This window comes from Petaurus breviceps, unplaced genomic scaffold (assembly GCF_028583685.1).
Source record: "Petaurus breviceps papuanus isolate PSGF00001 unplaced genomic scaffold, PetGlider_PUasm1.0 37, whole genome shotgun sequence".
In the NCBI taxonomy this organism is placed as follows: domain Eukaryota; kingdom Metazoa; phylum Chordata; class Mammalia; order Diprotodontia; family Petauridae; genus Petaurus; species Petaurus breviceps.
Window position 1 is genome coordinate 75,113,842 of NW_027186296.1, and position 25,357 is coordinate 75,139,198.

Genomic DNA, 25,357 nt, shown 5'->3' on the forward strand with positions numbered 1-25,357 from the left:
CAAATATAGCACTATATTATATGAATAATAGAATATTACATTTTATTGTAGTATATATCATGTTATAATATATTAAAACATTATATAATTGCTTCAAATTCTAGATTTTATGTAAAACTTTATGCTTTTTTTCATTCCATTTATATAGAACACTAGAGCTGGGAGAGATCATCTAGATTAGTCCCCTTATTTTACAGGGGAAGAAACTGAGGCCCAGAGAAGTAGGTGACTTTCTCAAGAGGATACAGTTCATCAGTTATGGGTCAGAATGCCCATTTAACTGATTTCCCAAGCTCTATGGTTGCTTAATACAGTTGACCCTTGATAACTAATACTAATGAAGGAGTCATTTTTTCCCATAATTTACTTATGAATATATATATATATATATGTAATGAGGATAGTTAATATTTGCATAGCACTTACTATGTGCTAGGCACTGTGCCGAGGTGGTCCTCACAACAACCGTGGGAGATAGATTCGATTGTTACCCCCATTTTACAGATAAGAAAACTAAGGCAAACAGTGGTTAAACTGACTTGCCCAGGGTCTGAAGTGTCTAAGACTGGATTTGAACTCAGGTTTTTCTGATTCAAGGACAGGTGTGTCACCTAGCTTCTGAAACCTTTCTTATCCATGTATATTTATTATTTTATAAGGGGCAACTTCAAGATAGCTTATACTAAATTGAAAACATATTACCCTAACATTCTTAATCCAAAATGACTCCCCAAGGACTGACAATACAAGGCTTTCTACAACTTGGAGCTTACCTTGCCTTACCTTACCTATCTAAACTTATTTTCTACTACTTCCCAATCTTTTTTCTAGATTTTTTTATAGAGTGCTCATTCTTGCTTCTGTGACCTTCTTCCTTTCTGGTTTATCCAAACTTAACCTGTCTTTCAATCTACAAGGAAACCCCACCTCCACCTCAATATAACCTTTCCCAATATTTCTTTGAACAACTATTTATTCAGCATCTATTACCTGTGAAGCAACATGCAAATAAAAGGGGAGTGGGGAATTCAGGCAGCAGGGGTGCTAGTAAATGTTTAATCAAAACAGCTGACCCATGTCCTAAGCGTCTAGAGCCAGCGTAGTTTCCATTGTACCATACATGCCATACATTTTTTTAAATTTTACTACCTTTTCCTCCAACAAAACTACTTATAAACAACGTAAAACAAACATTCCAAAGCCCCAAAACAAATAAATGTAACCTAACAAAAAAAAAAGGGTTGCAATTGTATTCTTCTGCAATTTATTACTGAATAAAAATCACAGAGATTACACACATTAATTTTTGTAAAAGTAGTACCGATGTTGTCCCTTGGATTTATTATTCCTTTTGCTACTGTTCGATATTGGCTTTTTTTTTTTTTGGACATAGTTTAAGTTAGTGTTATACTCTAATTTTTGGCATTTCGTTACAGTGAGGCCAGTAAGTAATCACATACCTGGCATCCAGGTCTCAGAGGTTTGAATATGGAAGGAACCCTGAAGTTTTATGGTCCAATGGTTTCCAATGTGGGAGGCGGCGGAATAAATCCAGAAGTGCCTGGATTGACACCGCCCCCAGGGCTCTGTAATCAACCAATGAGAGGGTAGGAAAATGATTCAAATCCCAGCCTTCCCACACCTCGAAGAAGATATTGAGCTAGGCCCACACAACCACGCCATCCTCTTAAATAATTCCCCACTCCACCCCACCCCCCTCCAACCACAGACATTCCTGGGTTCTTGGGGCGTGGGCTCCTTAGGGCTGTTATAATCTACTGTAGAGGCTGTGTCAAGGACCCTTTTGGCAGTCTGGTGAAGCCTATGGGCCTCTTCTCAGAGCAAAGTTTTTAAATACAAAAAATAAATAGGCTTACAAAGAAAACCAATTGTGTTGAAGCCTATGTACATATACATACATATATATTTTCCGAACAGGATAAGAACCCTTCAAATTTCAGTTCCAAGTCCTACCTTCTGCAAATATCCTTTCCCATGCACCTTAATCCTAGTGCTGTTCCTCTGTAGGTCGTTTCTAATTTATCCTATATCTTGTTTGTCCATAGGTGTTTTCGTGTTGTCTCTCCCATTTGACTGAACTTTTTGAGAGCAGGGACTGTCTCTTTTCTTTGTTGCTATTGCTAGCGTTAGGTTCGAACCTAATAAATATTAGTTGACTCACTGGTGATCTAAATACCTACAACAGCAGGCAAAATTCCTCCACTTTCCCACAGTTCCCACACTTTGCCTGTCCCTAGAGTTGGCACTTTGTGGCTGCAGCAGGCACCCCTCAGCAGAGGACTCTTCCCTTCTGAGAGTGAGCCCTCTATTTCACTCTTTATGGCAGGGGTGAGTCATAAATTATCTTTCCCATTTCATTATCTTTTTCTCCCAAATACACCCCTCTTCCAAACTTCCCTGTGTCTTTTGAGGGCACTATTGTCCTTACAATTACACAGCCTTGCAGTTATTCTGGACTCATCTTTCTTCCTTACACCACACATCAAATCAATGGCCATCTTGTAGCTCATCAGTATCTCAGTTCTGTCCTTCATCACTTCTCCCGTGGACCACTGCAATAAACTCTTCATTGATTTCTTTATTGTGAAGTCTCACCTCTCCAATTCATCCACAGATACCAAAGCAATTTTCCTAAGGGGCAGATCTAATCATGTCGCTCCCTTACTTATTAACTCTAATAGCTTTTTTAAAAATTAAGATGGATTTCCATACCCCATTGCCTGTATATCTTAATTCTCAGTTATATGTAAAAATAGTTTTTAACGTTTTTGAAAAACCTTGAGTTCCTGATTCTGTCTTTTCTTCTCTAGTGGCTCTTGAATCAAATGTAATTTCATCTTTTTCTTATCCTTTTGCAATGTCCATTTTTGTATTTTATAATGTACCTATTTACTAGTTCTTTAGTTCACATGTGATTTATAAGTGATAAATATACACATATTGGGAGTGGTGCTCATTTTTTTTTTTTTACCAATAGCAGGGTCAATTGAAAAAGTTAGGAGTGTACTTCTTTAGTCCCACCCTTTCCCCAATTTACAAGTGAGGAAACTGAGACCCAGAGGAGAGATATAACATTTCATATTTTTACAGGGCTTGAAGGCTTGCAAAGTGTTGTATTACAGATACATAAGTATAAATTATACACACATATTTATTATTCATTATTACTGATATATAAGTATAAATATGCATGAAATACATCTCACTTGAGCCTCACCACAACCCTGTGAGGTGGATGCTCATGTTACCATAATTATATAATCATATGTAGTCATTTATTCTAGATTCTATTCTATATTGTTACATATAATTAATTATATTATCATAATAATGATCCCTGTTTTACAGATGAGGAAACATTGAGAAAGGTTAAGTGACTTGACCAGAGTCACACATCCAGTATATCTCTGAGAAGCAAGACTGAAAACCAGGTCTTCCTGCTTCCCAGATCTTGCTGACTCCAAGTCCCGCCCTCTGTACACGGCCCAGCAACTCTTCCTATACAGAACTTGCTCTGGTAGGTCCATAACGCTGAAGAGGCTGTGGCCACAGACAGGTGATGAACGCAGCCTCCAAGCAAAGTTTAGGAGAGAGGCTCTTCACCAACTTGGCCGCAGGGGATGAACTTTTTGGCTACACTTTCCCGTAGGAGACCATAAGCTATTTTCTTCTGCATTAGTGCAGAGGACAACTTCCACTCCTTGGAAATGATTAATGCCTGAGAGAGGGGTTTGCACCGCCTACTCGCGCTGGCAGGGAAGCTGAGCCCAGTGTAAACTTGGGTAAAGTGCTTTCCAGACCTCAGAACTGCTTCTAAGCTCTTGTGTCTGCATATTCCCTCTCCTCAACTAGACTTCAGTCCCACGAGCACAGGAAACCACCCTTTATATACATCCTCCATCCCCACCACGCCACTCCAAAGCCTGTGGGTGCTAACTTTAACCAGATTCTGCCAGGGTTACCTTGACCCAACCCTGGAGGTAAGGGACGAAGAATGTGTGGCCCCAGGCTGGGAGGGGAACGTCCTACCCCTCGGCCAATCCGAGAAGAGCCGAGGTAAGAATGAGTCCTTCTAATTGGCGGAGCCGTAGGAGGTGGGGCAGACTTCCCGGCACCCAACTTTTCCCAGTCGGCGGTCTCGTAAGGGAAGGTGGGGCTGTGGGTTTGGGGCCAAGGAGGGCGTGGCCTGCGTAGGGCTAGGTCGCACGTTCTCTCCGTTTCCCTTTGTCTTCCTCCCTTGTCCGGTAGGGCGGGGTGGGGCCCCCGGCAGCCCGGAAGCGGAAGTGTGGGGCACGGGGCGGGGGGGGGGCGGTCCAGAGTGTGTACCGCCTACACGCCGGTCCGGCCGCTGCCCTCGCTTCCGTCCCGCCCGCGCCATGCTGTCCCTGGACTTCTTGGACGATGTGCGGCGGATGAACAAGCGGCAGGTGAGGCCGGCCGGGTCCCTCATCCCGGGGCCCGCCTTCCCCTTCTTCCCGCCCTCGTCTGCTCCAGCCGTGCCGCCTCTCCTCTCCGCGCTCTCTCCCTTCCCCTTGGGCCGCTCGGGGCCGGGCCGACCTTCGGCCTGGCTACCTGAGGGTGAGAGGCAGCCTGGAACCCTCCGAGGCTGGGACAGGGACCGGGCTCCCCCCGGCCTGGCCCAGTACTGCCTCGGGGTAGGGAAGGGAGGCCGCCCTCCGCCGCTCCCCAGTCCCCGATTCAGAGGCATCTATGATGTGGAATAGTGTCCCGAACATGGCAGGAGAGGACCAGGGTTCAGATCTTGGCTTTGCTCCTGTGTGACCTTGAGCAAGTCATTTCGCTTCTGTGGGTCTCAGTTTCCTCAAATGTAAAATGAGAGAGCTGAATCAGGTGGCCTCTAGGGTTCCTCTGACGTTGTACGATTCTGTTTTGGTTTCTGAAGGCAGTTTATCCTAACCCAGACCCAACTTTCTCTGCTTGCTCGTGAGGGTCAGTTCAGCCAGTAAAGTTTGAGTTTAGGTGGGCTGGCCCAGAGACTCGTCCAAGTGGGTGGTGAGTGGCAGGATGTGCCAGTCTGGACCGTCTCCAAATCCCCTTCCCAGGAGGAGCCCGGAGTCATTGGATAGAAGGAGCTTCTAGTTATTTTGTCTTGTAGAGGCCTTTGGGGCTGCTGGCCCAAGCCCAACTGCTTTGCAGCATCTCTTCTGCTGTGGTATCAGCTTCAGGCTTCAGGGGATGCCCCCTGCAAACTTAAAACCCTTCGTCTCTGACAAAGTAGCAGACCTTTACCCCATGCTGGTCCGGTGGATCTGTGCATGATACAGTATTTGGAATGCCATATGGTTATTTATACATGTGTCTCAGCTGCTTTTAAGATTCAGAGTTGGAGCAGTATCACAGATATGACCTTGTATTCACTTAGAGATAGAAGATACAGCCCTTTAAAGAGTCCTTAGGGTCTATGTTAGCTTCCAAGAATCTTGACCTTTGGTTTCTAAATTATAAGCTCTTCATTTTTTGTCTAAATAATACGACTTTATTCTGTTTTGGGTCTGGTAGACATGCTAGATGCAGCTATCAAAGATTAATGCTAGTGTCTTAAGCACACAGTCATAATAGTGTAGACAAGATCTTGTTTGTTGCAACCCTATTTATATATCTCTAGATTGTGTTCTAGAGCTCAACATTGAGGTGCTCTGATTTCATCACTATTTATGAAATCGTTTCTGCTTTCTTGTTTCTACTACTACTACAATTTGTAGAGTAGGAACACACTTTTCTTTATCTCCTTGGATTTGGGGGGTAGGGGGAAAAACTCATCTGGCTTGACCACAGATCTGTCTAGGAGAGATTCTGGTCCTGTCTCCTGCTCTTTTCTCTGCCCTAACATTTCCAGTGGCTAGGAATCCAAGGCCTATTGTCAATCTTTTCTTCACCCCACTGATCCCACCCCATGATTTGCCCTCTGTTACACCATAATGACTCTGTAGTTGCTTTCAGCCAGGCCATCCAGACTCCTAAAGTTTGAGTTGCACAAAGGGTCATTCTGCCAAGGAATAGCTGATACTGCTAACTACTAAAGGTACTCCTTAAAAGGGGAAGGACATCATAGGGCAAGTAGCAAACAGCATCCTGATTACCAGGGTTGTATTCAGGACTTTTGTGAGTACTTGAAAAATGAAGACATTTTTATATGAAGTCAGAAGAAAGTGTTAACATAAACATTGATGATAGATATTGAAGAACTAACTAAATAAGAAGAGGAAAAACTCAAGAATTTTGTTTGGTTGTATTAATTATGTATATTACAGGACAGTTTAACCTTTGCCTAATTACCTGAATTATTTATGTATCATTAAATATAGGCACATTAATTAATGTAAGTTTTTTTTGTTGTTACAGCACTACAGCTCTCACACTTTGCTTATATACCATGGTTGTCAGCTTATTACTTAAATAAAAAGGAAATACGGTCATTAATCTGGTTGTAGTGCCAGTGTACAAGATAAATTGATCTCCCATCACATTAGGGATGGAGGAGTAAAGGAGTCTGATATTGGAGGCCTTCCAAAATATCTTCATACTAATTTTCTAGCTTTATCTCCTGTTAAATGAACCTCCTATTATAGCCAAAACAGTATACTTATTATCACATCATCTCTTGTGCTTTCTCTGCTCTTTGCATTTTCTTATGTGATAACCTCTGAGAAGCCTTCTCTGCCATTCTTCACTTATTATTTGAAGACTTTGCATTACTACCACAGCTTCCAATGGTCTTTTCTTCTAACACTTAGCTGCCTGTGAGACTTGTTTATTTTTACCATGTTATTTCATTAATTTTATCTCATTCTAGCTCCTTTGAAGGTAGAGATCAGATCTTCTACCTCTCTGAATTCAGTGTATTAAAAAGAGTAGATGCTCAATAAATATTTATTGTTTGATTCTTGTAAAGGAATCAGCTGAGATGAACTGAGCAAGAGGAGTATTTTGCTCACTTCTCTCCCAGATTTTTTTTTCCTTTTTTCTGTAGTATATGCTCTATCTTACAATTTTACCCCTAAGAAGCTAGGTAAATCTTGGGTATTAATATCATGTGCTTTCATAGATAGTATCTATGATCACTCAAGTTCCTTCCAACATTAAATACTGTGATGTCATTTGGGGGAAAACTGGCTAGGAAATTCTCAGAAACTTAGGCAACATATTTTAAAATCAGTATTGTAAGTATATTCAGAATTCTCTAGTCCATAATTTTTCCAGCCCTCTTTATTCATTCTAAATCACCTTTTTAAATACATGAGAAGCAGCTGTCCTATCAGATATCCTCTATTTTCCCCATCCCCTAGTTACATGAACCATCTCTTACATACTCCCCTTTGTAACCATTTTTCAGTTGGCAGCAGGGAGTAGAGGGTGTGGTGGTTTGGACAGGAGTTGTTTCCCAACTCTGCAGTGGGTGATTAGTAATGCATAATGAAAAAATGGAATGCCCTACAGAATTAAGCTCTCACTATACCCTTGGCACCACACCACTAAAAACTTTAAACATGCTTTAAAAACTACTTTTTGGTTTTTATTTGCCCTTGCCAGGTGGCTATGGATGAGTTATTTTGAATTTCACTTACAAATTAATAAAATGCAATTCTAAAGATTGATTTTAATTGTATTCTGTAATCTTTTTTATGTACACAAAAGCAGTGACTTTCCAGTTGCTCTATCTGTTTTCTACAGGATGAATTGAAATACTGGTGAATTTTTTTTTCTCTTAACGTATATGCTTTTGAGGATCAGACTTGCAGTTTCACCAGTTTAGAAGCTCTTACCCATACAGATTAGTGACTGCTTTGATTTATGTAGTCTGAGAATTACCTAGGGCACTATTTAGGGTTAGGGGCTTAACCCTAAATGCCAGAGGTGGGCCTTAAACACTGTAACATGCTGATTTGTGATAATGTGTATATGCTTTTAAGTTTGTTTCATATTTTCATAGATGATTAAAAAAATTTCCTGTTATAAAGCAAAACATTTCCGAGGACACATTCTAGTGCTTTTGGGTGAAGAGTTTAAAGTAGTTTCTAAATATCGTATCACAGAATCTCTTAGAAGAGAGGGAATTTGGTGCTGCAGTAACTAAGGGGGCAAGTCTAAAATCCTTCCCAGCCTTGTGACCTACATGTCTGGAGGAAATTTCCACACTGGGAGTTGCCTGTCCTGGTACAATTGCTCCAGACTCTGTCCATCCCTTCCACCAGTTCCCTATGAAACAAGCCAGTGGCTATGTCTCTCTCTTCTACAAGGAAATCTTACTTTTTTTTAAAAAAGCTGCAGATCTATACTCATTTAAACCTTTGTTGCATTTGGTTTTTCCACCCTTTTCCCAAAGGATTCATGGTAGAATTCCTTTAAAGTACAGGATCCTCCACATACATTGATTAAACATATTGGAATAAAATAAGTTTAGTTAGGAAAATATTGTAATGTTCTGATTTTTCTTGTGCTTCGATAAGTAATATTTATCTCTTTAAGCACCAAAAATTTGTTGTTGTTTTTTTTATTTTAAAATTCTCACAAAAAATAAAACTTACTAATGAAACACTTGTGATGGATATTTTTCAAAATGTTCGTTAAATAAGATACCTTTTTCTTGAAGTCTCAGACTCTCTTCATTATAAGCATTTAACTATTGTACATGGTGAGTTGAGGACTTTCCAGGTTGGTAGAGCTGTTGGCTACTATGCCAAACAGCTACAGACAACCATTTTGAGTTCATTTTCCTGCTTTGTTTAGTTTGTCTCTTTTGTTATATCTTCCCCTTTCCAATCCCTAATACTAATTTGCCACTTCTAATCTATAATGGACTTGTAAACCAGATAATGATTTAAAATCCTATTTTAAATAAGAGTAAGACTCCGAGTGAGGATCTTGTAGGAGTAAATTTCATGGACAGCTACTTTATTGGTGTTAGATTCACTTTTCATCCACTCCTAGGTTCACAGTGGTAGTCACTTGAGGTTGTTTCAAAGTTGCAACATCTGGATAATGTATTTCAGGTATCACTCATGAACAGGAAATATGTTCCTTTATTTAGTCAGTCAGTAAACATTTTTAAGGCTCTTACTGTGTACCAGTCACTTTGCTAAGTACTGAGGATACAAAAAGAAGAAAGACTTTATTTGACCTCGGGGAGCCCACAGTCTAATGGGAGAGACAGTAAAGAAACTATATACAGGATAAACTGGAAATAAATAACAAATGGGAAGCATTCGAATTTAGAAGAGTTAAGAAAGGCTTCCTGTAGAAGACAGGGTTTTTATTTAGGAAACCAGGGAAGACAATAGACAGAAATAAGTAAGGAGAGCATTCCGAGCATGGGAGATTGCCAAGAGAAATGAAAATGCCCAGAGCCTAGAGATGGAGTGTCTTGCTCATGAAATACCAAAGAGGCCATTGTCACTGAATTGGAGTGGGTGGCAGGAAGTAAGGTTTAAATATGCAGACTGGGAAAGGTAGAAGGGAACTGGGTTATCAAGGGCTTTGAACATAAGCAGATTTTTATATTTTGTATTTGATACTAGAGGCATTAAAGAGACACGGGATTTTGTTGAATTAAGAGAAGGGATGGAATAGTCAGAACCTTAGCTTTGGCTGAATGAAGGATAGATTGTAGTGGGGAGAGACTTGAGACAGGCAGACCCAGCAGTGGTCAGTATCACAGGAGAGAAGGGAGTGTTGAGAGATGTTGCAAAATCGAAATCAACAGATTGGATTTAGGAGGTGAGAACTAGTGAGTTGATAATGACACCTAGGTTGCAAGCCTGAGGGACTGGGAAGATAATATTGCCCTCTGCAGTTATAGAAAGGGGGGTGGGCAGTATTTGGGGAAAAGATAGTTCAGGTTTGGACTTGTTGAGTTCAAGATGTCTATTGGACATTCAGTTGGAATTGTCTGAAAGATAATTGGAGATACAAGTCTGGTCAGCTGAGAGGTTAGGGCAATATAGGTTGATTTAAGAATCAGTGGCATTAGGGGCGGCCAGGTGGCTCAGCGAGTAAGCACCGGCTCCAGTGTCGGGGTGACCTGGATTTGATACTGGCTCAGATACTTAGCACCACGCCCAGAAATAACTGGCCATGTAACCTTGAGCAAGTTACTTAACCCTGATTGCTTTAAAAAAAAAACAAAACAGTGGCATAGAGACAGTAATTAAATCCATGGGAGCTGATGAGATCACCAAGTGAAGTAGTACAGGACAAGGAGAGAAGAGGATCCAGGACAGAACCCTATGGGACACAGACTATTAGAGGCCACAATCTGGAAGAGGATCCAGCAAAGGAGACAGAAGGAGCAGTCAGATAGGCAGGAGCAGAACCAGGAGAGGGGGGCATCCTGAAAACCTAGAGGGGAGAGAGTATCAAGGAGAAGGTGATCAACATTGTCAGGCTGCAGAGAGGTCAGGGAGGTTGAGGATTGAGAAAAGGCCATTGGATTTGGCCTTTTCACATTAGATGAAACATGTAATGTGATTTTTTCCCCCATGTTACAAATAATTATCATTCTAAATTAGCATTAATAATTTTACTGCATATTGATAAGACCTGTTAAGCCCAGGTTTGCATTATAAATATTTGTAGTATGTTTGTCACTTATCAAATATGTGAAATATTCCATTCATGGTATGTTGTTCTACCCCAGGGCAAGGGATGGAAGGAGACAAAGAAAAATAACATACAGAAAAACCTGAAATGTACATTCCAAAGGAGCCTTGCAAAAATTTGTGTGGTAGCATTCTGTTTACTAGTGCAACAAACACATTCTTTTCTGGTACTTAGGAATGCTGCTTAGGCTGATCTGATATCAAGAAAGCACAAAGAAATACAATAGAATTGCTTCCAATCCTTCACCAAAGGTCTCCTCTCAGGCCTTATCATGGTAATAGGAATAGATTTGTCCAGGGACTACCTCGGCTACATTCAGAGCCCTCAACACCAAATTGACTATATAATGCTTATGATCTATGGAAGGAATACCCACCCCTACAAAATCAAATCAGATCCTTGAAGTACTTACATATTTAACAAAAACGCTTTACCTCCACATTTTCATTTGATCCTCACAACAGCTTTAAGAAAGTAGGGTAAATATTATCTCCATTTTACTGATGAGAAAACTAAGGCTTATAGAGGTTAAATGACTCATTTAAGGTCACACAGCTAATTTCTAGTGAAACTGGATCATTAACTTAGACATCCTCTATTCCCAGTGCAGAGAGAACTGGTATGTTGTAGTGAAAAAAAATTTAGGAGAGACTTGTTTAAATCCCACTGCTGATTCTTCTTAGTTGTGTGACTGTAGGAAGTCTAGAATCCTGGATTTAGAACTGACTGGGAGATCTCAGGCTGTCAAGTCTAGCCCTTCATGTCATAGGTGAGCTAATTGGACCCTGGGACCCAGTCCAAATTGCCCTGGGTCAGAGAGCCAGAAAGAAGCAGCTAAGACTGGAGCTCCTTTGTCTTCCAAGTCTACTGTTCTCCACTGTCCCAAGCTATTACTTGGCCTTCTTGATTACTAAGGTTCTTTGAGTCTCAGTTTCCTCATCAGGAAAATTGGGATGGTACTTCATTGCCTGCCTCCTGGAATATAAGTAATATATAGTGCTTCATAAAACTTAAAACTATGTAAATGTCAGTTCATATTTCACCACACCATGCTGCCTCTCTCAATAATTCTCTGTCCTCAGTGCTTCCATGCCCTAATGATACCAAATTAAACTTTTAGCTGTTTGTGAAAGGCTATCCTTCCACTATCCTAGCTCTTTCCCACTAACCTCAGGAATAATAAATATCCCCCAGCATAATATAGATTGATAAACATTGCTCATGTTTTTATATGATGTGGCAACTGACTTGCCATGCTGATCCAGTCAGGAAGTGAGGAAGGGTAGTTGCTAAGTGTATCTTTTATGATAGTAATGAAGAGAGAAAAGGGGGAGAACTAGAACCAGGACACTAGGATTTAAGTGCAGACTCTGATACTGACTTGCTATGTCCCCTTTCTGGTTCTCAGTTACCTTATTTATAAGCTAAGAAGTTTAGATTAGATTATCCCTTAAGATGCCTTCTAGAACTAGAGTATCCTATGACTCCTTTGAGGAAAATGAAGAGAATATTAAGGAAGGAGGAAAAAGAAAGAGTTCTTATATTAAACCATTTAAAAAAAGACTTGCTCATCAAGCTAATGTGTTTTGTTCTAGTTTTCAGTTCAGGTTATGGTTTGTATGCAACAAAATAAGTCACGTTTGTAGAATACAGGGTTCCTGGGCTCTTACAAATGGTTAGGGTCATCCTAGAGATAGAGAAATGACCCAGTTCTGTACTTTAAATGACTATAAAGTATACTATGTGACAGAATTTTTAATCTTCATTCTCTCCCTCCCTCTCCCTTCTTTCTTCCCTACTCCTCTTTCTCTTTCCTGTTCCCTTTTTCTCTCCCTCTTCTTTCCTTCTTCCCCTTACCCTGCATTCTGCATTTCTTTGAGAATATTGCCCTTTCTCATGGACTCAACTTGAGCTACTTATTATCTCAGTCCTAATGACAAATATATAATAGAGTAATATATATGTGTGTGTATATATGTATCTGCATGCATATATGTGTATGTGTTGTATATATCTAGATAAGTATGTGTATATATATATACACACACATATCTATAGATATAGATATAAGCAGATAGATAGTTCAGGGAAGACTAGCACCTCTGCTGTGAGGGCTTGCCTAGCCCTTTTCAGGACTGCTCATCCACCTTTGGTGTCTGGCTGTTACCTGACTCTCACCTGTGGCTCCAAGAAGCTATAGCATGTGCAGCAGCCACACCCCCAGTAAAACTGTCCCAGCAGACAGGCTAAACTAGGTGGAGAGTAACTGACAGGCCTCAGACCCATCAGTGTGTTAAGAGGGTGTCTACCCCAAGCACATGAAGACTTCCTATGGCAGAATGGGCAAATGAGAAGAGTTTGCTCCAACAGCCATGAAGGCAACTGGAGCAGGTGATGTGGAGTGCTTAGAGCTTGGTCAGACATGGAAGATACCAAGGTCATCATCCACCGCACCTGAGCCATCACCAGTCATCTTGTTTTGTCTTGTCATGGGACTTCAGTGACTCTGAAAGAGAGAGTGAGGCTGATGCCTTTGTGCAACTCTGCCTCACTTTAAATCCAGTTCACAAGCAAGTCAAGACATCACTGTGATGTCATTGGTCCTCTTTGAAAATAAAGGATGAACGACAATACACACATATTTACTCAACTAGGATATCTTCAATTGAATGTCACCTCCTTGACAAATACTGTTTTCTTTTTGTCTTTGTATCCCAAGCTCTAGTGTAATGACTGTCACATATTAGTCACTTAATAAATGTTGAATGAATAAACGAACTTAAGTTCTAGTTGCTTATCGTGCTTTGCCACTCAATTGATTTGCTTTTTTTGTAAACTTAACATATTCCTAATTGCATATATTTGGCTATTCCCATCTGTCCCCATCTTAAATCAGATTTGTCCCTTCTCTTTCCAATAGCCACCACCTTTGCCCAATCCCTCATCTTGTCACCCTTTGCATTATTAGGACTGTTTCTTAACCTGGTTTTCCTGCTTCTAATACCTTCCTGTTCAACTCTGTCCTTCCTATAACTGCCATACTAATTATAAAAAGACATTTTCATTCTATCATCACAGAATCAACAGTTTAGGGCATAAAGGGATCTGAAAAGTCTCCTAGTTCTTTAGGCCCCAGGTCAAGTCCCAGTTCCCACTCTGATTACCCAACCTATGTTGATTTCTCCCTTTTCCAGATCTACTTGTACTTAGTGACTATACTATATCATTAGGTCTTTATAAGATCTCTTTTTCCTAATCATTTCATGATATATATCTGGTCTCCCCAACTAGTTTGTAAGCTCTTTGTGGGTAGACTGTCCCTTTTGTGCATATTTTATATCTCTTACTATGATAGGAGCTAATAAATACTTGTTAATCAGTTTGACAGACTACAAATATAAGGCCTAGAAGATGTTCTGGGAATTCATAGGTGGACTGGCCTGAAAGGCAAAGGAAAGTGGTCTGGGCCAAAAAGTGACCTAATATTAAATAATGGTAATCATCCAGATATCGCCTGACCTCCTTGCCACTTGTTGCCAGTTCTTATTATCATCATTCATTAAGCAAGTCCCTTAACTCATGGGTCTATTTCTTCACCTGCAATCCAAGGAGTTTAGACAGATTTGTCCCTAAGGTTTCTTCTAGCTCCTGAGCAGTGGAGCTCTAATACCACTTGAGTACAGGCTATGTTTGTGCTGATGTCATGTGCTATAGGAGGAGTTATAGAGAATGAAAATGCTTAGTCCCTGCCTGGCCCTGTGGTCCAGTTGAGATTACACATACCTTCATGAAAAATAAAATTACAATAAAAGACAGTCATTCAAGAGATGTTATAAGAGGATATCTGTGATTTTACAGGAGCTTCTTTTTGAGAACCCCAACCTTAGCAAGTCAGGATTTTTTTTAATTGGCAATATTATAAACTTGGGGTTTTTACATGTTGTTTAGTTTATTCAGCACCCCTTTAGGAAAATAGTTGTGTTATTAAAAACAGATGAAACTTACCTGGTACTTTGTAATCATTAACATTTGTGGGAACACCAGTAATGTATGTGCCATCCATAATATATAATTAATAATTATCATTATAAACAGAGCACTTACTGCCTGGGCCTGCATGGTGCTTCCCCAGGCCCTGTAACCAGTCAGTCACATATGGTCCCTGCACCTTCTAAACCTACAAAGTTATGTACGTGATACATCGAGTAAGGAAAAGCACTACCCTGGAAGTCAGGAAACTTGGGTTCTAGTTCAATATCTACTACTAAATAACTCTGTGGACTGTGGACAAATTATTTAACTTTGCCGGACCTCAGTTTCCTTATTTATAAGATTAAGGGAATTGGACAGGAACTAGTTATACAAAGGGATTAGATAATCGCTAAGGTCCCTTAAGTTTAAAAGTGGTAGCTATTAAATGACCAAGAGGGGAAAGATCATTGGCCCAGGGTGTTCTGAAAAGGCTTCCTGGAAGTAGCTAATTGTTGTGAGACTCAAATGAGGTGATGCATCTGAGCATACCTAGGAAACTATAAAGAATTGTGAAAATTCTTCAAGTATCACGGACAGAAGCTATATGGGACACAGGGTATTCCAACTTTAGAGGATAAGTGGCACACAGAGTTTGAGCTACATACTTGGGGTGTGTTTGGGGCATCAGGAATGGCTACTCAATCTGCCTAAAGTAATAATAATAATAGCTAGCATTTTAAGGTTTAAAAAACTTTTCAAATATTCTTATTTTGTCCCCACAACAACTGAGGGAGTGAGGTGCTGTTGTTATCCCCATTATCCCAATATCTTACCCAGGATCACACATCTAGTACATGTCTAAAGCTAGATTTGAAATCAGGCCTTCCTCCTCTATGTTCAATGCCCGATCCACTGAGCCACCTAAAAAAGTTCATATAGAGTACTAGTAGGAGATATAAAGTTAAAATGGTAAATCAGGAGAGCCATGAATGCTGAACTTTATGCTTTGTCATGAAATTCATTGGTGACCCGATGAAAATTTAATCTTGCAGGAAAGTTTTGGAATAAGCAAAGATTGGAAACAGGGAGACCGGGTTAGGAGGCTGCTGTTGTAAATGGATAATAAAAAGTGGAGGGGAGTGTGTAGGACTAGAAAGAAGGAATCTTATGGGAGAAAAACTATAGGCCAAAAAACAGGTGGCACTAAACATTTTTAGGGAAATCTTTGAACTTCAATAGTCTACTAAAGGCAACTGCTTGGAAACTCTTTGAAATTGTATCATGGATACTGGATAGTCTTCCTTCATAGGCACAGCTATGACTAATCTCATGTCTTTTGTTTTTACAGCTGTATTATCAAGTTCTCAACTTTGGGATGATTGTCTCCTCAGCTTTAATGATCTGGAAAGGACTCATGGTAGTAACCGGAAGTGAAAGCCCAATTGTAGTGGTACTCAGGTACAAGTTCTTTTTCTTTCTTTCTTTTTTAAAGTCTGGAGTTGCATTGAAGTAATAGTCTCACTGGAGAAAAAAACCGAAAGTTTTAAATAACTTAACACATTTCACTCCTTTGGGAGCCTGCCTCTGTTCCTGCAGAGGGCCTAGCTGAAAGTTAATAGCTAGTAATGACTTGTTAGAAATTGCAGCCTTTCATAGCTGTCCTCTCCAGAGCCCCAGAGGTCCTGTGTGTCTTTTCTTATATAGCCTGCTGTTTTGTTGAATTTTAAAGTAAGTCTTTAAGAATAGTCTCCAAGAGGCTATGTAGCAAAGGTAGGATTCTGAGGTGCCTCATAGTTTATTTACTATTTCAAATTTATTCCTCTCTATTTTTAGTTACTGTCTCCTAAAAGTATTGTTTTTATGGAGCTCTTAATTAAAATGTTTCATAGTGCTTTATTGTCAATAGACTCTTCTTCCTATTTCTCTTATTTAAAAATTAATATAATATCTGTCCCCAGCTCCCTAGGACTCTAAATGTTTGGACTATGAAATCTTACCTAGATCTTTGTGAATTAAGAGCTTTTGGTCACTTTGTTTCCATTTTCATTGATAATGATTTCAGTAATGATCCGTGTTCTTTGTTAAACCCAGCACTGCTTTGAAATGGTTATGTAGGAATCATAGGATGACAGATTTAGAATTGGAAGGTACCTTAGAAGTCATTTAGTCCAAACCCTTAATTTTAAAAATTAGAAAACTGAAGTATACCTGGTCACTCTGAGAACACACAGGTAGTAAGTGGCAGAGGAAGGATTTGAACTTGCTTCTCCCAGCTCAAAATTTATCCCCCTTACTACTCTACATCACTGGGTATGTAAAGTAGTAATGTATGGACCCAAGTCTGCTATTTATTCAGAATTTTTCCTCTAGACTATTCCCTTTATGATCTTAAGCACACATCCTATGATTAGGCAATGTAAAAGCAAAAGATATTACTAAAAATCTCATATGTGTGTATAACATGTTACTGATATCTTTTGTTTTTGTATTGCCTAAATTTTCCCCTATATCATTCCTTCTAATTCCTACTAGGGAGCCAGTGCTTATAACAAAGAATTTTTTTTAGAGGGGGAAAGAGGAGGAAAAAAATTCACCAAAACCAATTCTATATTGAAAAAAATCTCTATATGCAATTATTCACACTGCCAAGATGGTAGTGAGGTTTGTCTCCTTATATCTCTTTAGGGCAAAGCTTGTCCTTTGTAATTTTGAAATATTTGGTTTTGATTGTTTTGTGGTGATTGTGCTTTCCATTTACATTGTTGTATTATGGTGTGTACGGTATTGTTTTCCTGGCTCTGCCTACTTCACTTTACATAAATTTGTGAAGTCTTTCTATACTCATACATACTGTTTCTTAGAGCACAGTTGCGTTCATGTCCCACACTTGGTTGAACCATTCCCCAGTTGATGGACTTCTGTTTCATTTCCAGTTCTTTGCTACCACAAAGAGTGCTACTATAAATATTTTGTTGTATGTGGAGTCTTTCTTTTGTCAGTGACCTCCTTAGGGTATGGAGGCAACATATATTTTTATAATGAAGTTTTTTATTTTATCTATGTTGTGCACTACAATTTTGGCCCCCATGGTTACTAGGAAACAGAAGTTTCCAATAGATTCCTAGATTCTTAGTTGTCCATTTGAGTTCTGCCTTCTTAGTTGTGACCTTTACTGATCTGAAGTAAAGTTGGATAGAATTATTAAAGGTTTAAGAATTTGTACATAGATTTAACAAAGGGGAGAAATAGAATTGAATAAAATGGAAGGAGTAAGTCTGTAAACAGTACATACTCTGGAAATGAGAAGAAAAAGGGATGAAGGCACAGAAACTTCTTTGTAGAGAGGTAACCCCAGATTTTGTGGCTTCTAGGACTACTTCAGTTGTGGTCCCTGCTGTGAAACTCTCACATCTTCCATTGTCTCTCCCTCCTTTCCAAATGTATGTTGCCCTGAGAGTAATTCTTTTTGACTGACTTTGGACTAAATATTGTTTGTCAAGAGAATTAGGGAATAAACTAGTCAGCAGAAACCAGAACACACAAACAGAAATGGAAAAAAGGAATGTGTCTGAGACACTGGATCATACTGGTTTACTTTTTATTTGTATTCTTGTCAAATTCTGTAGCAATGTTACTGTTACTTATAATTTTGCCTTTGAATATGTGGATAATCTGCCAGATTGCTTCAACTACTTCCTTTCTTTTTGGAGCCAACTCAGAAAGTTGTCAGTCAACAAGACTAACAGTTCTTTCTCCTGTGATGTGTCCAAAACACAATTCATCTTATGTATTCTTCTAGAGCTATTTTCTCCTCTATCCCCGCCTGATTGTGTGGAGGGCTTCCAGTTATTCCCCCCTCCATTCCATCCTCCCAAGTTTTCAATCTCAAGAACCATGGTTCTCTTCTCACTCTCTATCCTAGTTAATTGCCGAGTTTGTTTATTCTACTTCCACAACATCTCAAATATCTGCCCTATGACACTATCCTAGTCCTGATCCTTACTACATCTTATCTAGATTATTATAATAGTGTCCTAATTGGTCTCCCTGCTATTAGTTTCTCCCTTTTCTAATCTGTCCTTCACCGAGCTGCCAGAATAGTCTTCATGAGGCACAGGTCTGACCATTACCGCGTTTCCCCGATAATAAGACACTGTCTTATTAATTTTTTTGGACAGAAAAACACCAGAGGGCTTATTTTCAGGGGAGGGCTTATTTTAATGAACATTGACAGCAATTTTAATAAACAGGTAAATGTGAACAAAAAAATGTACCTTTATTCAATAAGCAAATCACTGGGGAAAAACAGGATGACGCGCTCACTGCTGCAGCTCTGATTGGATGCAGCTCGGAGTGTGTTTCACGGGGGGGGAGGGGGGGCGGTGAATACAGGGGGTACCGTAATGTGGCATGTAGCGCAGGGGATCACCTTCACTACAGTAGCAATCTCGATAGGGTTTATTTTCGGGGGAGGGCTTATTTTAGAGGAATCTTACACAGTACGGGGAGGGCTTATTTTCGGGATAGGTCTTATTATCAGGGAAACACGGTACTACTCCCTACCTTGAGAAGTCTTTAATGGCTCCCAGATTGCCTCAACCAGAATTTTTTTAATCCTCAACCTGGCATTTAACGTACTTTAAAGTCTAACTCCAACCTGTCTTTGTAGATTTATTTCATATTACTTGTTTTTATATCCCTGCAAGACACTTAATTAACAAATGCTTGTTGATTGATTAATATTATTCCCCTTCATTTACTCCACATTACCACCAAGTTAGCATACTAGCTGTTCCCCAGCTCACAACTCCATCTCTCATTTCCATGATTTCCCTTGGGCCCACCCCCACCTTGGCTGATCTCTTCATCTCCGCCTCTTAGGATTCTTGTCTTCTATTGAGGTTCAGCACAGATTCTGCCAATCTTCCACGAAGCCTTCCCTGACGCCCCCGCTCGTTAGGGTTCTCCTTTCCTTGCATTTATTCATATGTGTATATGGCAGACCCAGTAGAATAGAAGTTTATTCGAAGCAGGGACTGTGTCATCTTTGGTTTTATATCTTTTTGCAGCACATATTGCACATAATAATATAAATACACATAGTACAGTTAATGTTTGTTGAATTTAATTATAACAGTGCTGGACTGAGCTATATCTTAATTTTATGTTCTAGACTTAAAATGGTCTGCTTGTCATTAATGTACAGGAAATGTAAAAATCTAGTTCCATAACTAGTTTCCTTCCATTGTTGTTTTTAGAAATTATTTGGGGGAACCTGTGATGATCCTGTCTAACTTTTCTTCTAATCTGGGTATAAGCCAGATTTGGAATGATTCCTACAAGTAGTTTAATCTGGCCTGTATCAGTGGTGTGAAACTCAAATGGAAATGGGGCTGCTAAACCATACATAGGGATCCCTGTGGGCCGCATATGGACTTAGAAAAACATGCTTGTTTCTATATTTTCTTTTTTATTACTTTATCAACACATCAAAGTCATATAGGAACTACATTTTAATCTGGTTTGGGACACATTTGGGAGTGTTGGAGGCTGCATGCAGCCTGTGGGATACATGTCTGACACCTCCATTCTACAAGATCCTGAGCAAATGATTATCCAGTCCCTGCTTAAACACTTCTGTGTGCAGGGCCCTGTCTACCTTAGGAGGTAGCACATTTTGTTTTTGAACAATTCTTATTCTAAGGAAGTTCTTCCTTAGTCAGTTAAGCTGAAATAATGGCTCTGTAACTTCTACCTCAGGGTGGGTTTTATGTCTGCATTCTGGAACCACAGAGAATAATTTAATATTTCTTCCATTTTGCAGTCCTTCAGATATATTTCCCTGTTAAATCATTCTTTCCTCAAGTCAAACATCTTTATTTATTTCACTTATCTGCCTTATATAGCATGGTTTTTGGTCCCCTTACAATCTTGGTTATCTTCCACTGGACATAATACAGTTTGTCATTGTCCCTTATTTGGTACTCGGAATTGAGCATTATCCAGATATCATCTACTCAGAATATAAATGCTCTCTTGTTCTGGACATTATACTTCTACTAATGTAGCCAGCCTAAGATCAAATTAGCTTTTTTTTGGCAGATCTATCTCACTATTGCCTCTAATTTAGCATGGAGTCAATAAGAACTCCTAAGTCCTTTGTATGTGAACTGCTATCTAGCCATATATTTTTGCAAATTGTTTTTAAATTTTAAGTGCCAGGCTTTACATTTATCCTTATTAAATGAACTCTTGTTAGAGACAGTCTATTAAGTCAGTTGTCTTTTATCTCCTGAATCTTTTGTCCCCCATATTAGCTGTCCCTTTCAGCTTTGTCATCTGTGACTTTGATCTGCATGCCAAATGGATCTTCCCAAGGCACTGCCAAAAATGTCAAACAGAACAGATCCAGATAGCTCACTTTACCATTCTTTGAGTCCATTAATTCAACCTGTTATGATTCCATCTGACAGCATTGTCAGTCAGCCCATGTTTCTCCATTTTTTCCTATAAGGAGATCAAAAGAGATGTTAAGTTGACTTGCTGAAATTTAGATATACTGTGTCTTAACAGATTTTCCTGTTCTACCAGTCTAGTAACCCTGTCAAAAAGAGAAAGGAGGTTACATTGACATTACTTGTTCTTAATATGAACCCTTTCTGGTTTTTTTGTAACTACTTTACTTTTACCATTCAATTATGGAATTCTTCTGAGAATGAATATTAAGTTCACAAGCCTATAGTGTGCAAAATCTGTCTTTTAACCATTTTTGAAGATTCGGACATTTGTCCATCCCCTCTTTTCATCATTTGTTAGATTGCTAGTGTTGGCACATGCAGTTTTTTCAGCACCCTTTAATGTAATTCATCTCTGTTGTCTTACCTATCTTGAGCTTTGATTTCTTTTACAAATCAGAATATCATTCTCCTTGGCAGAATATAGAAACAGAATAGGAGTAGAATTAGTTCTTTCTCATTGATGAATTGGGCTTGGGCTTTCCTTGTTTTTTTTTCCTTCAAACATTGCTTTTACAAAGCCCTTTTTGTTCTTAACATTTTCTGTAAGTCTTAACTCATTCTTGTCTTTAGTCTTCATGACATTATTCAAGTGTGTTAACTTGGTGTCAATCATTTGTAGTTGTCCTTGGTTATGTAAATTGCTTCTATAATTTGTGTACATCCTTTTAAAATCAGGGCTCCAGAGAAGTCCCTGTGCAACCACATCTATTTCCTTTACTGCCCTCCCTCCCTTCCTCTTTGGGAATTATGCCATCACAGTTTTATTCTTATTAGTCCTTTTTTTATCCCCCTTAGGCAGTTTTTTCTTTTAAAACTGGAGCTCTTCACCTGGGTTCCATGAAATAAATACACACACATACATGCCTCTATACACACACACATACATATATACTTAAATCTATTGCTTTCTTTTGTAATCCTGTGTATTTCATTTTATGCTTTTGAAAGTGTTATTCTGAGAAGGAATCTCTTGGTTTCACTAGAGTACCAGAGGTGTTCATGACATAAAAGGTTAAGAATTCCTGGGTAGTTTTTTAAATTAATTAATTAATTGCTAATTTTTAGTTTTCATCATTCACTTCCATAAGATTTTTTTTTTAAGCAATTGGGGTTAAGCAACTTGCTCAAGGTTACACGGCCAGGTGTTTCTGGGTAGGTACTAAGTATCTGAGCCCGGGATTCGATTCCCAGGTCATCCTTACACTGGGGCCGGTGCTCTTACTCACTGTGCTACCTGGCCGCCCCTTCCATAAGATATTGAGTTCTAAATTAGGCTCTACATATACATTCATAGTAAACTTATTTTCTCATTAGTCATATTGTAAAGAAGAATTAGGACCAATGGGAGGAGCTATGAGAAAGAAGAAACAAAAAAAGAGAGAGCAAATAGTATGCTTTGGTCTGCATTCAGACTCCATAGTTCTTCTGGATATGGAGAGCATTTTCCATCATGAGTCTTTTGAAGTTGTCTTAGATCTTTACATTGCTGAGAAGAGCTAAGTCTAGCACAGTGTTGTTACAATGTGTACAATATTCTCCTGGTTATGCTTACATCACTCAGCATCAGTTCATGTAGGCTTTCCAGATTTTTCTGAAATCTGCCTGCTTATCATTTCTTATGGAACAATAGTATTCCATTTCATTCATATACAATAACTTGTTCAGCCATTCCCCAATTGATGGGCATCCCCTCAATTTCCAATTCTTGTCCACCACAAAAAGAGCTGCTATAAATATTTTTGTACTTGTGGATCCGTTTCCCATTTTTAAGATCTTTTTGGGATACAGACCTAGAAATGATAAAGAATTCCAGTTTTAGAGTTAGGTCATTGTACCAGATCTGTTTTTGCCCTGAACTTTTTGAAATCTGCTTTCTTAAATTTTAAGGAATAATTTGGACTATGTCTGGAGCTCCTCTTCTTGGTAATCACAGTTCTAATTCAACAAGGTCACTTTCTTCCTCAATTCCCCTTAATCCCCACAACCAGCTAGTTCTTTATTGTAGTTGAGAATTAGATCCAATCAGCAGTTCTTATTGTTGCATTTTCTTTCTTTTGAAAGATGAAATTGTCAATAGAGAAGATCATCAGATAACTGAATAGTCAGTTTTCATTAAATATCTAAAGAATGAAAGCTCTTAGGCCTGTATTTTGCATCCATCATGAATTAAGAACTCACTATCCATTTCTCCCTTGTGGTCATGAAGTTGGTAGTATACTCCTGTAGTTCTCATTTTACCTGTATTTAAATATCCTCCCCTGCTTCAGGTTCATAGATTTCTATCCAAGTATAGGTATATATTTTTAGCATGTAATCCTACATTCATTTTTTTTCTGTCACATCTGTTTCTTTTCTTTTCTTTTTTTTTTTTTTTTTTTTTTTTGTGGGGGGAAGGTAGGGGGGCAGGGCAATTGGGGTTGACTAGCCCAAGGTCACACTGTTAGTACGCGTTAACTGTCTGCGTCTGGATTTGAATTCAGGTCCTCCTGACTCCAGGGCTGGTGCTCTATTATTCACTGCGTGTTTCTTTTGAATAAGCTGTGCTATTCCATTTCATGTCTTGGTTGTGAATCTTATCCCCCATTAAGTCTTAGTCATACAAAGTCATATTTTTCTGCTACTGTTAAAATTTCCCATTTACTTTTTTACATTATCCATTTGCTGTATTTTGATATATAGATATATAAGGCCTTAAAGTTTACAATGCACTTTGCATTTATTATCTCATTTGATCCTCATAACAATCCTGTAAGAGAGGTGCTGTTATTCCATTTTACCAGAAAGGGAACTGAGACTTAACAAAGGTTAAAAGATTTGCCCAGAGTCACAAAGCTGCTAAGTTGCTAAGGCAGGATTTGAACTCAGGTTTTCCTAATTCCAGTTCAGTACTTTATTCCAGTTACCTTCTATAAATTACTGAGCATATTCTCTACCATTACTCTTTATTCTTTGTTATATCTGTTGCCATCCAGCAGTTATAGTTATGTAGAAGTATTTGCTTCTATATATAACAGTTTTAGAGAGAGATTTTGTGATGAGATCAGTAGGTCTCCATCAAGTATAAGTTTCTCTGACCCTGGCCAAGATTCTATCATTCTGTTGTTTTTTTTTGTTTTGTTTTGTTTTGGTTTGGTTTTTTTTTTTTTAAGCAATCGGGATTAAGTAAGTTGCTCAAGGTTACACGGCCAGTTATTTCTGAGTGTGGTGCTGAGTGTTCGATTTCCAGGTCATCCCGACACTGGCACCGGTGCTCTTACTCGCCAAGCCACCTGGCTGCCCCCCAAAGATAAAGATTGTGCATGAAACTCCAAGTCTGTTATGTACAACTTGCTATTCCTTTTTTTACACTCTGTTGTTTTAACACAGGACAAGAGAATAAAATCCTTTTTTTTTTTTCATTTAACAACTATTTATTTCCAGTATCCTCCTTTTCCTTTCCAAAGAGAAAAGTTGATTAATACTCCAATTCTGGTGCCCTCCTCCACCCCCACTCCCCAAGTTTTTTACCAAGAACTTTATAATCCCTAAATATTCTTTCTAGCTTTCTGGTGCTATCCTCATTCCAACATGTATTGAAGAAGTAGTGGTTGGCAGGTTTGATACATCTCAGTTACATCTAGGCTGTATCTTCTCAAAAGATGGCATATCTTTTGTGTCATATATACATATGGCTACCTCTGTACCCTGTAGCAGGCAAATCTCACTTTCTCTTTGTGTTCCCTAAAATCTTCCACTACCAATTTCCTTTATGGTTCAGTCCTGGGTTTGTACCTCTTGGTTCCAGTGAATACTCCTTATTGTTCTTTGGAGCATGGGATGCCTTTTCCTCAGAAGGTCCAGGTCCACCTTCTTTGGGAAAAACCTCATGACTTTATATAGTGGTTATCTTCAGGGTTTCGGGTTTTCTATCATCCACATCTTTCCTCTGAGATTTTTAGTTATACAACTAAATGACATTGGTTTAATTTTCTTCCACCTCCTATCTAGGAATATCTTCCTGCTTTGTTTGTTGGGGTTTTTTTTTTTATTTCTTCCAGGCAGTCTAGAAATTCTTCATTTTTTTTCTTTTAGGCAAGAATAAAGTGTCACGTTCAAACCCTTTTGCTTTTTCCTTTGGCAAGCACACCAAAGTGCATTTAAAATACATATAGAAGTGGTGATTGTCTCCAGCAGGAAAACACATAAAGAGCACAATCACAGCAGATGACCTGAAATAACACCCTGGGGAG

The 25,357-nt window shown here is 39.0% G+C and overlaps 2 protein-coding genes across 3 annotated transcripts in view; one reads left to right on the forward strand and one right to left on the reverse strand.

Moving 5' to 3' along the window:
* Window positions 1-1,579, reverse strand: part of ZNF592 (zinc finger protein 592) — a 71,470-nt gene extending 69,891 nt beyond the window's left edge. The window contains exon 1 of the mRNA XM_069098731.1: window positions 1,461-1,579. Within this exon, the coding sequence (XP_068954832.1) occupies window positions 1,461-1,467 (7 nt within the window). The 5' untranslated portion in view covers window positions 1,468-1,579. The remainder of the gene's footprint in view (window positions 1-1,460) is intronic.
* Window positions 1,580-4,289: 2,710 nt separating this feature from the next.
* Window positions 4,290-25,357, forward strand: part of SEC11A (SEC11 homolog A, signal peptidase complex subunit) — a 38,926-nt gene continuing 17,858 nt past the window's right edge. The window contains exons 1-2 of one of the 2 annotated variants that reach the window (XM_069098735.1): window positions 4,290-4,448; window positions 15,959-16,068. In XM_069098735.1, the coding sequence (XP_068954836.1) occupies window positions 4,398-4,448; window positions 15,959-16,068 (161 nt within the window). In that variant the 5' untranslated portion in view covers window positions 4,290-4,397. The remainder of the gene's footprint in view (window positions 4,449-15,958; window positions 16,069-25,357) is intronic. The other variant, XM_069098734.1, reaches the window with a different exon arrangement.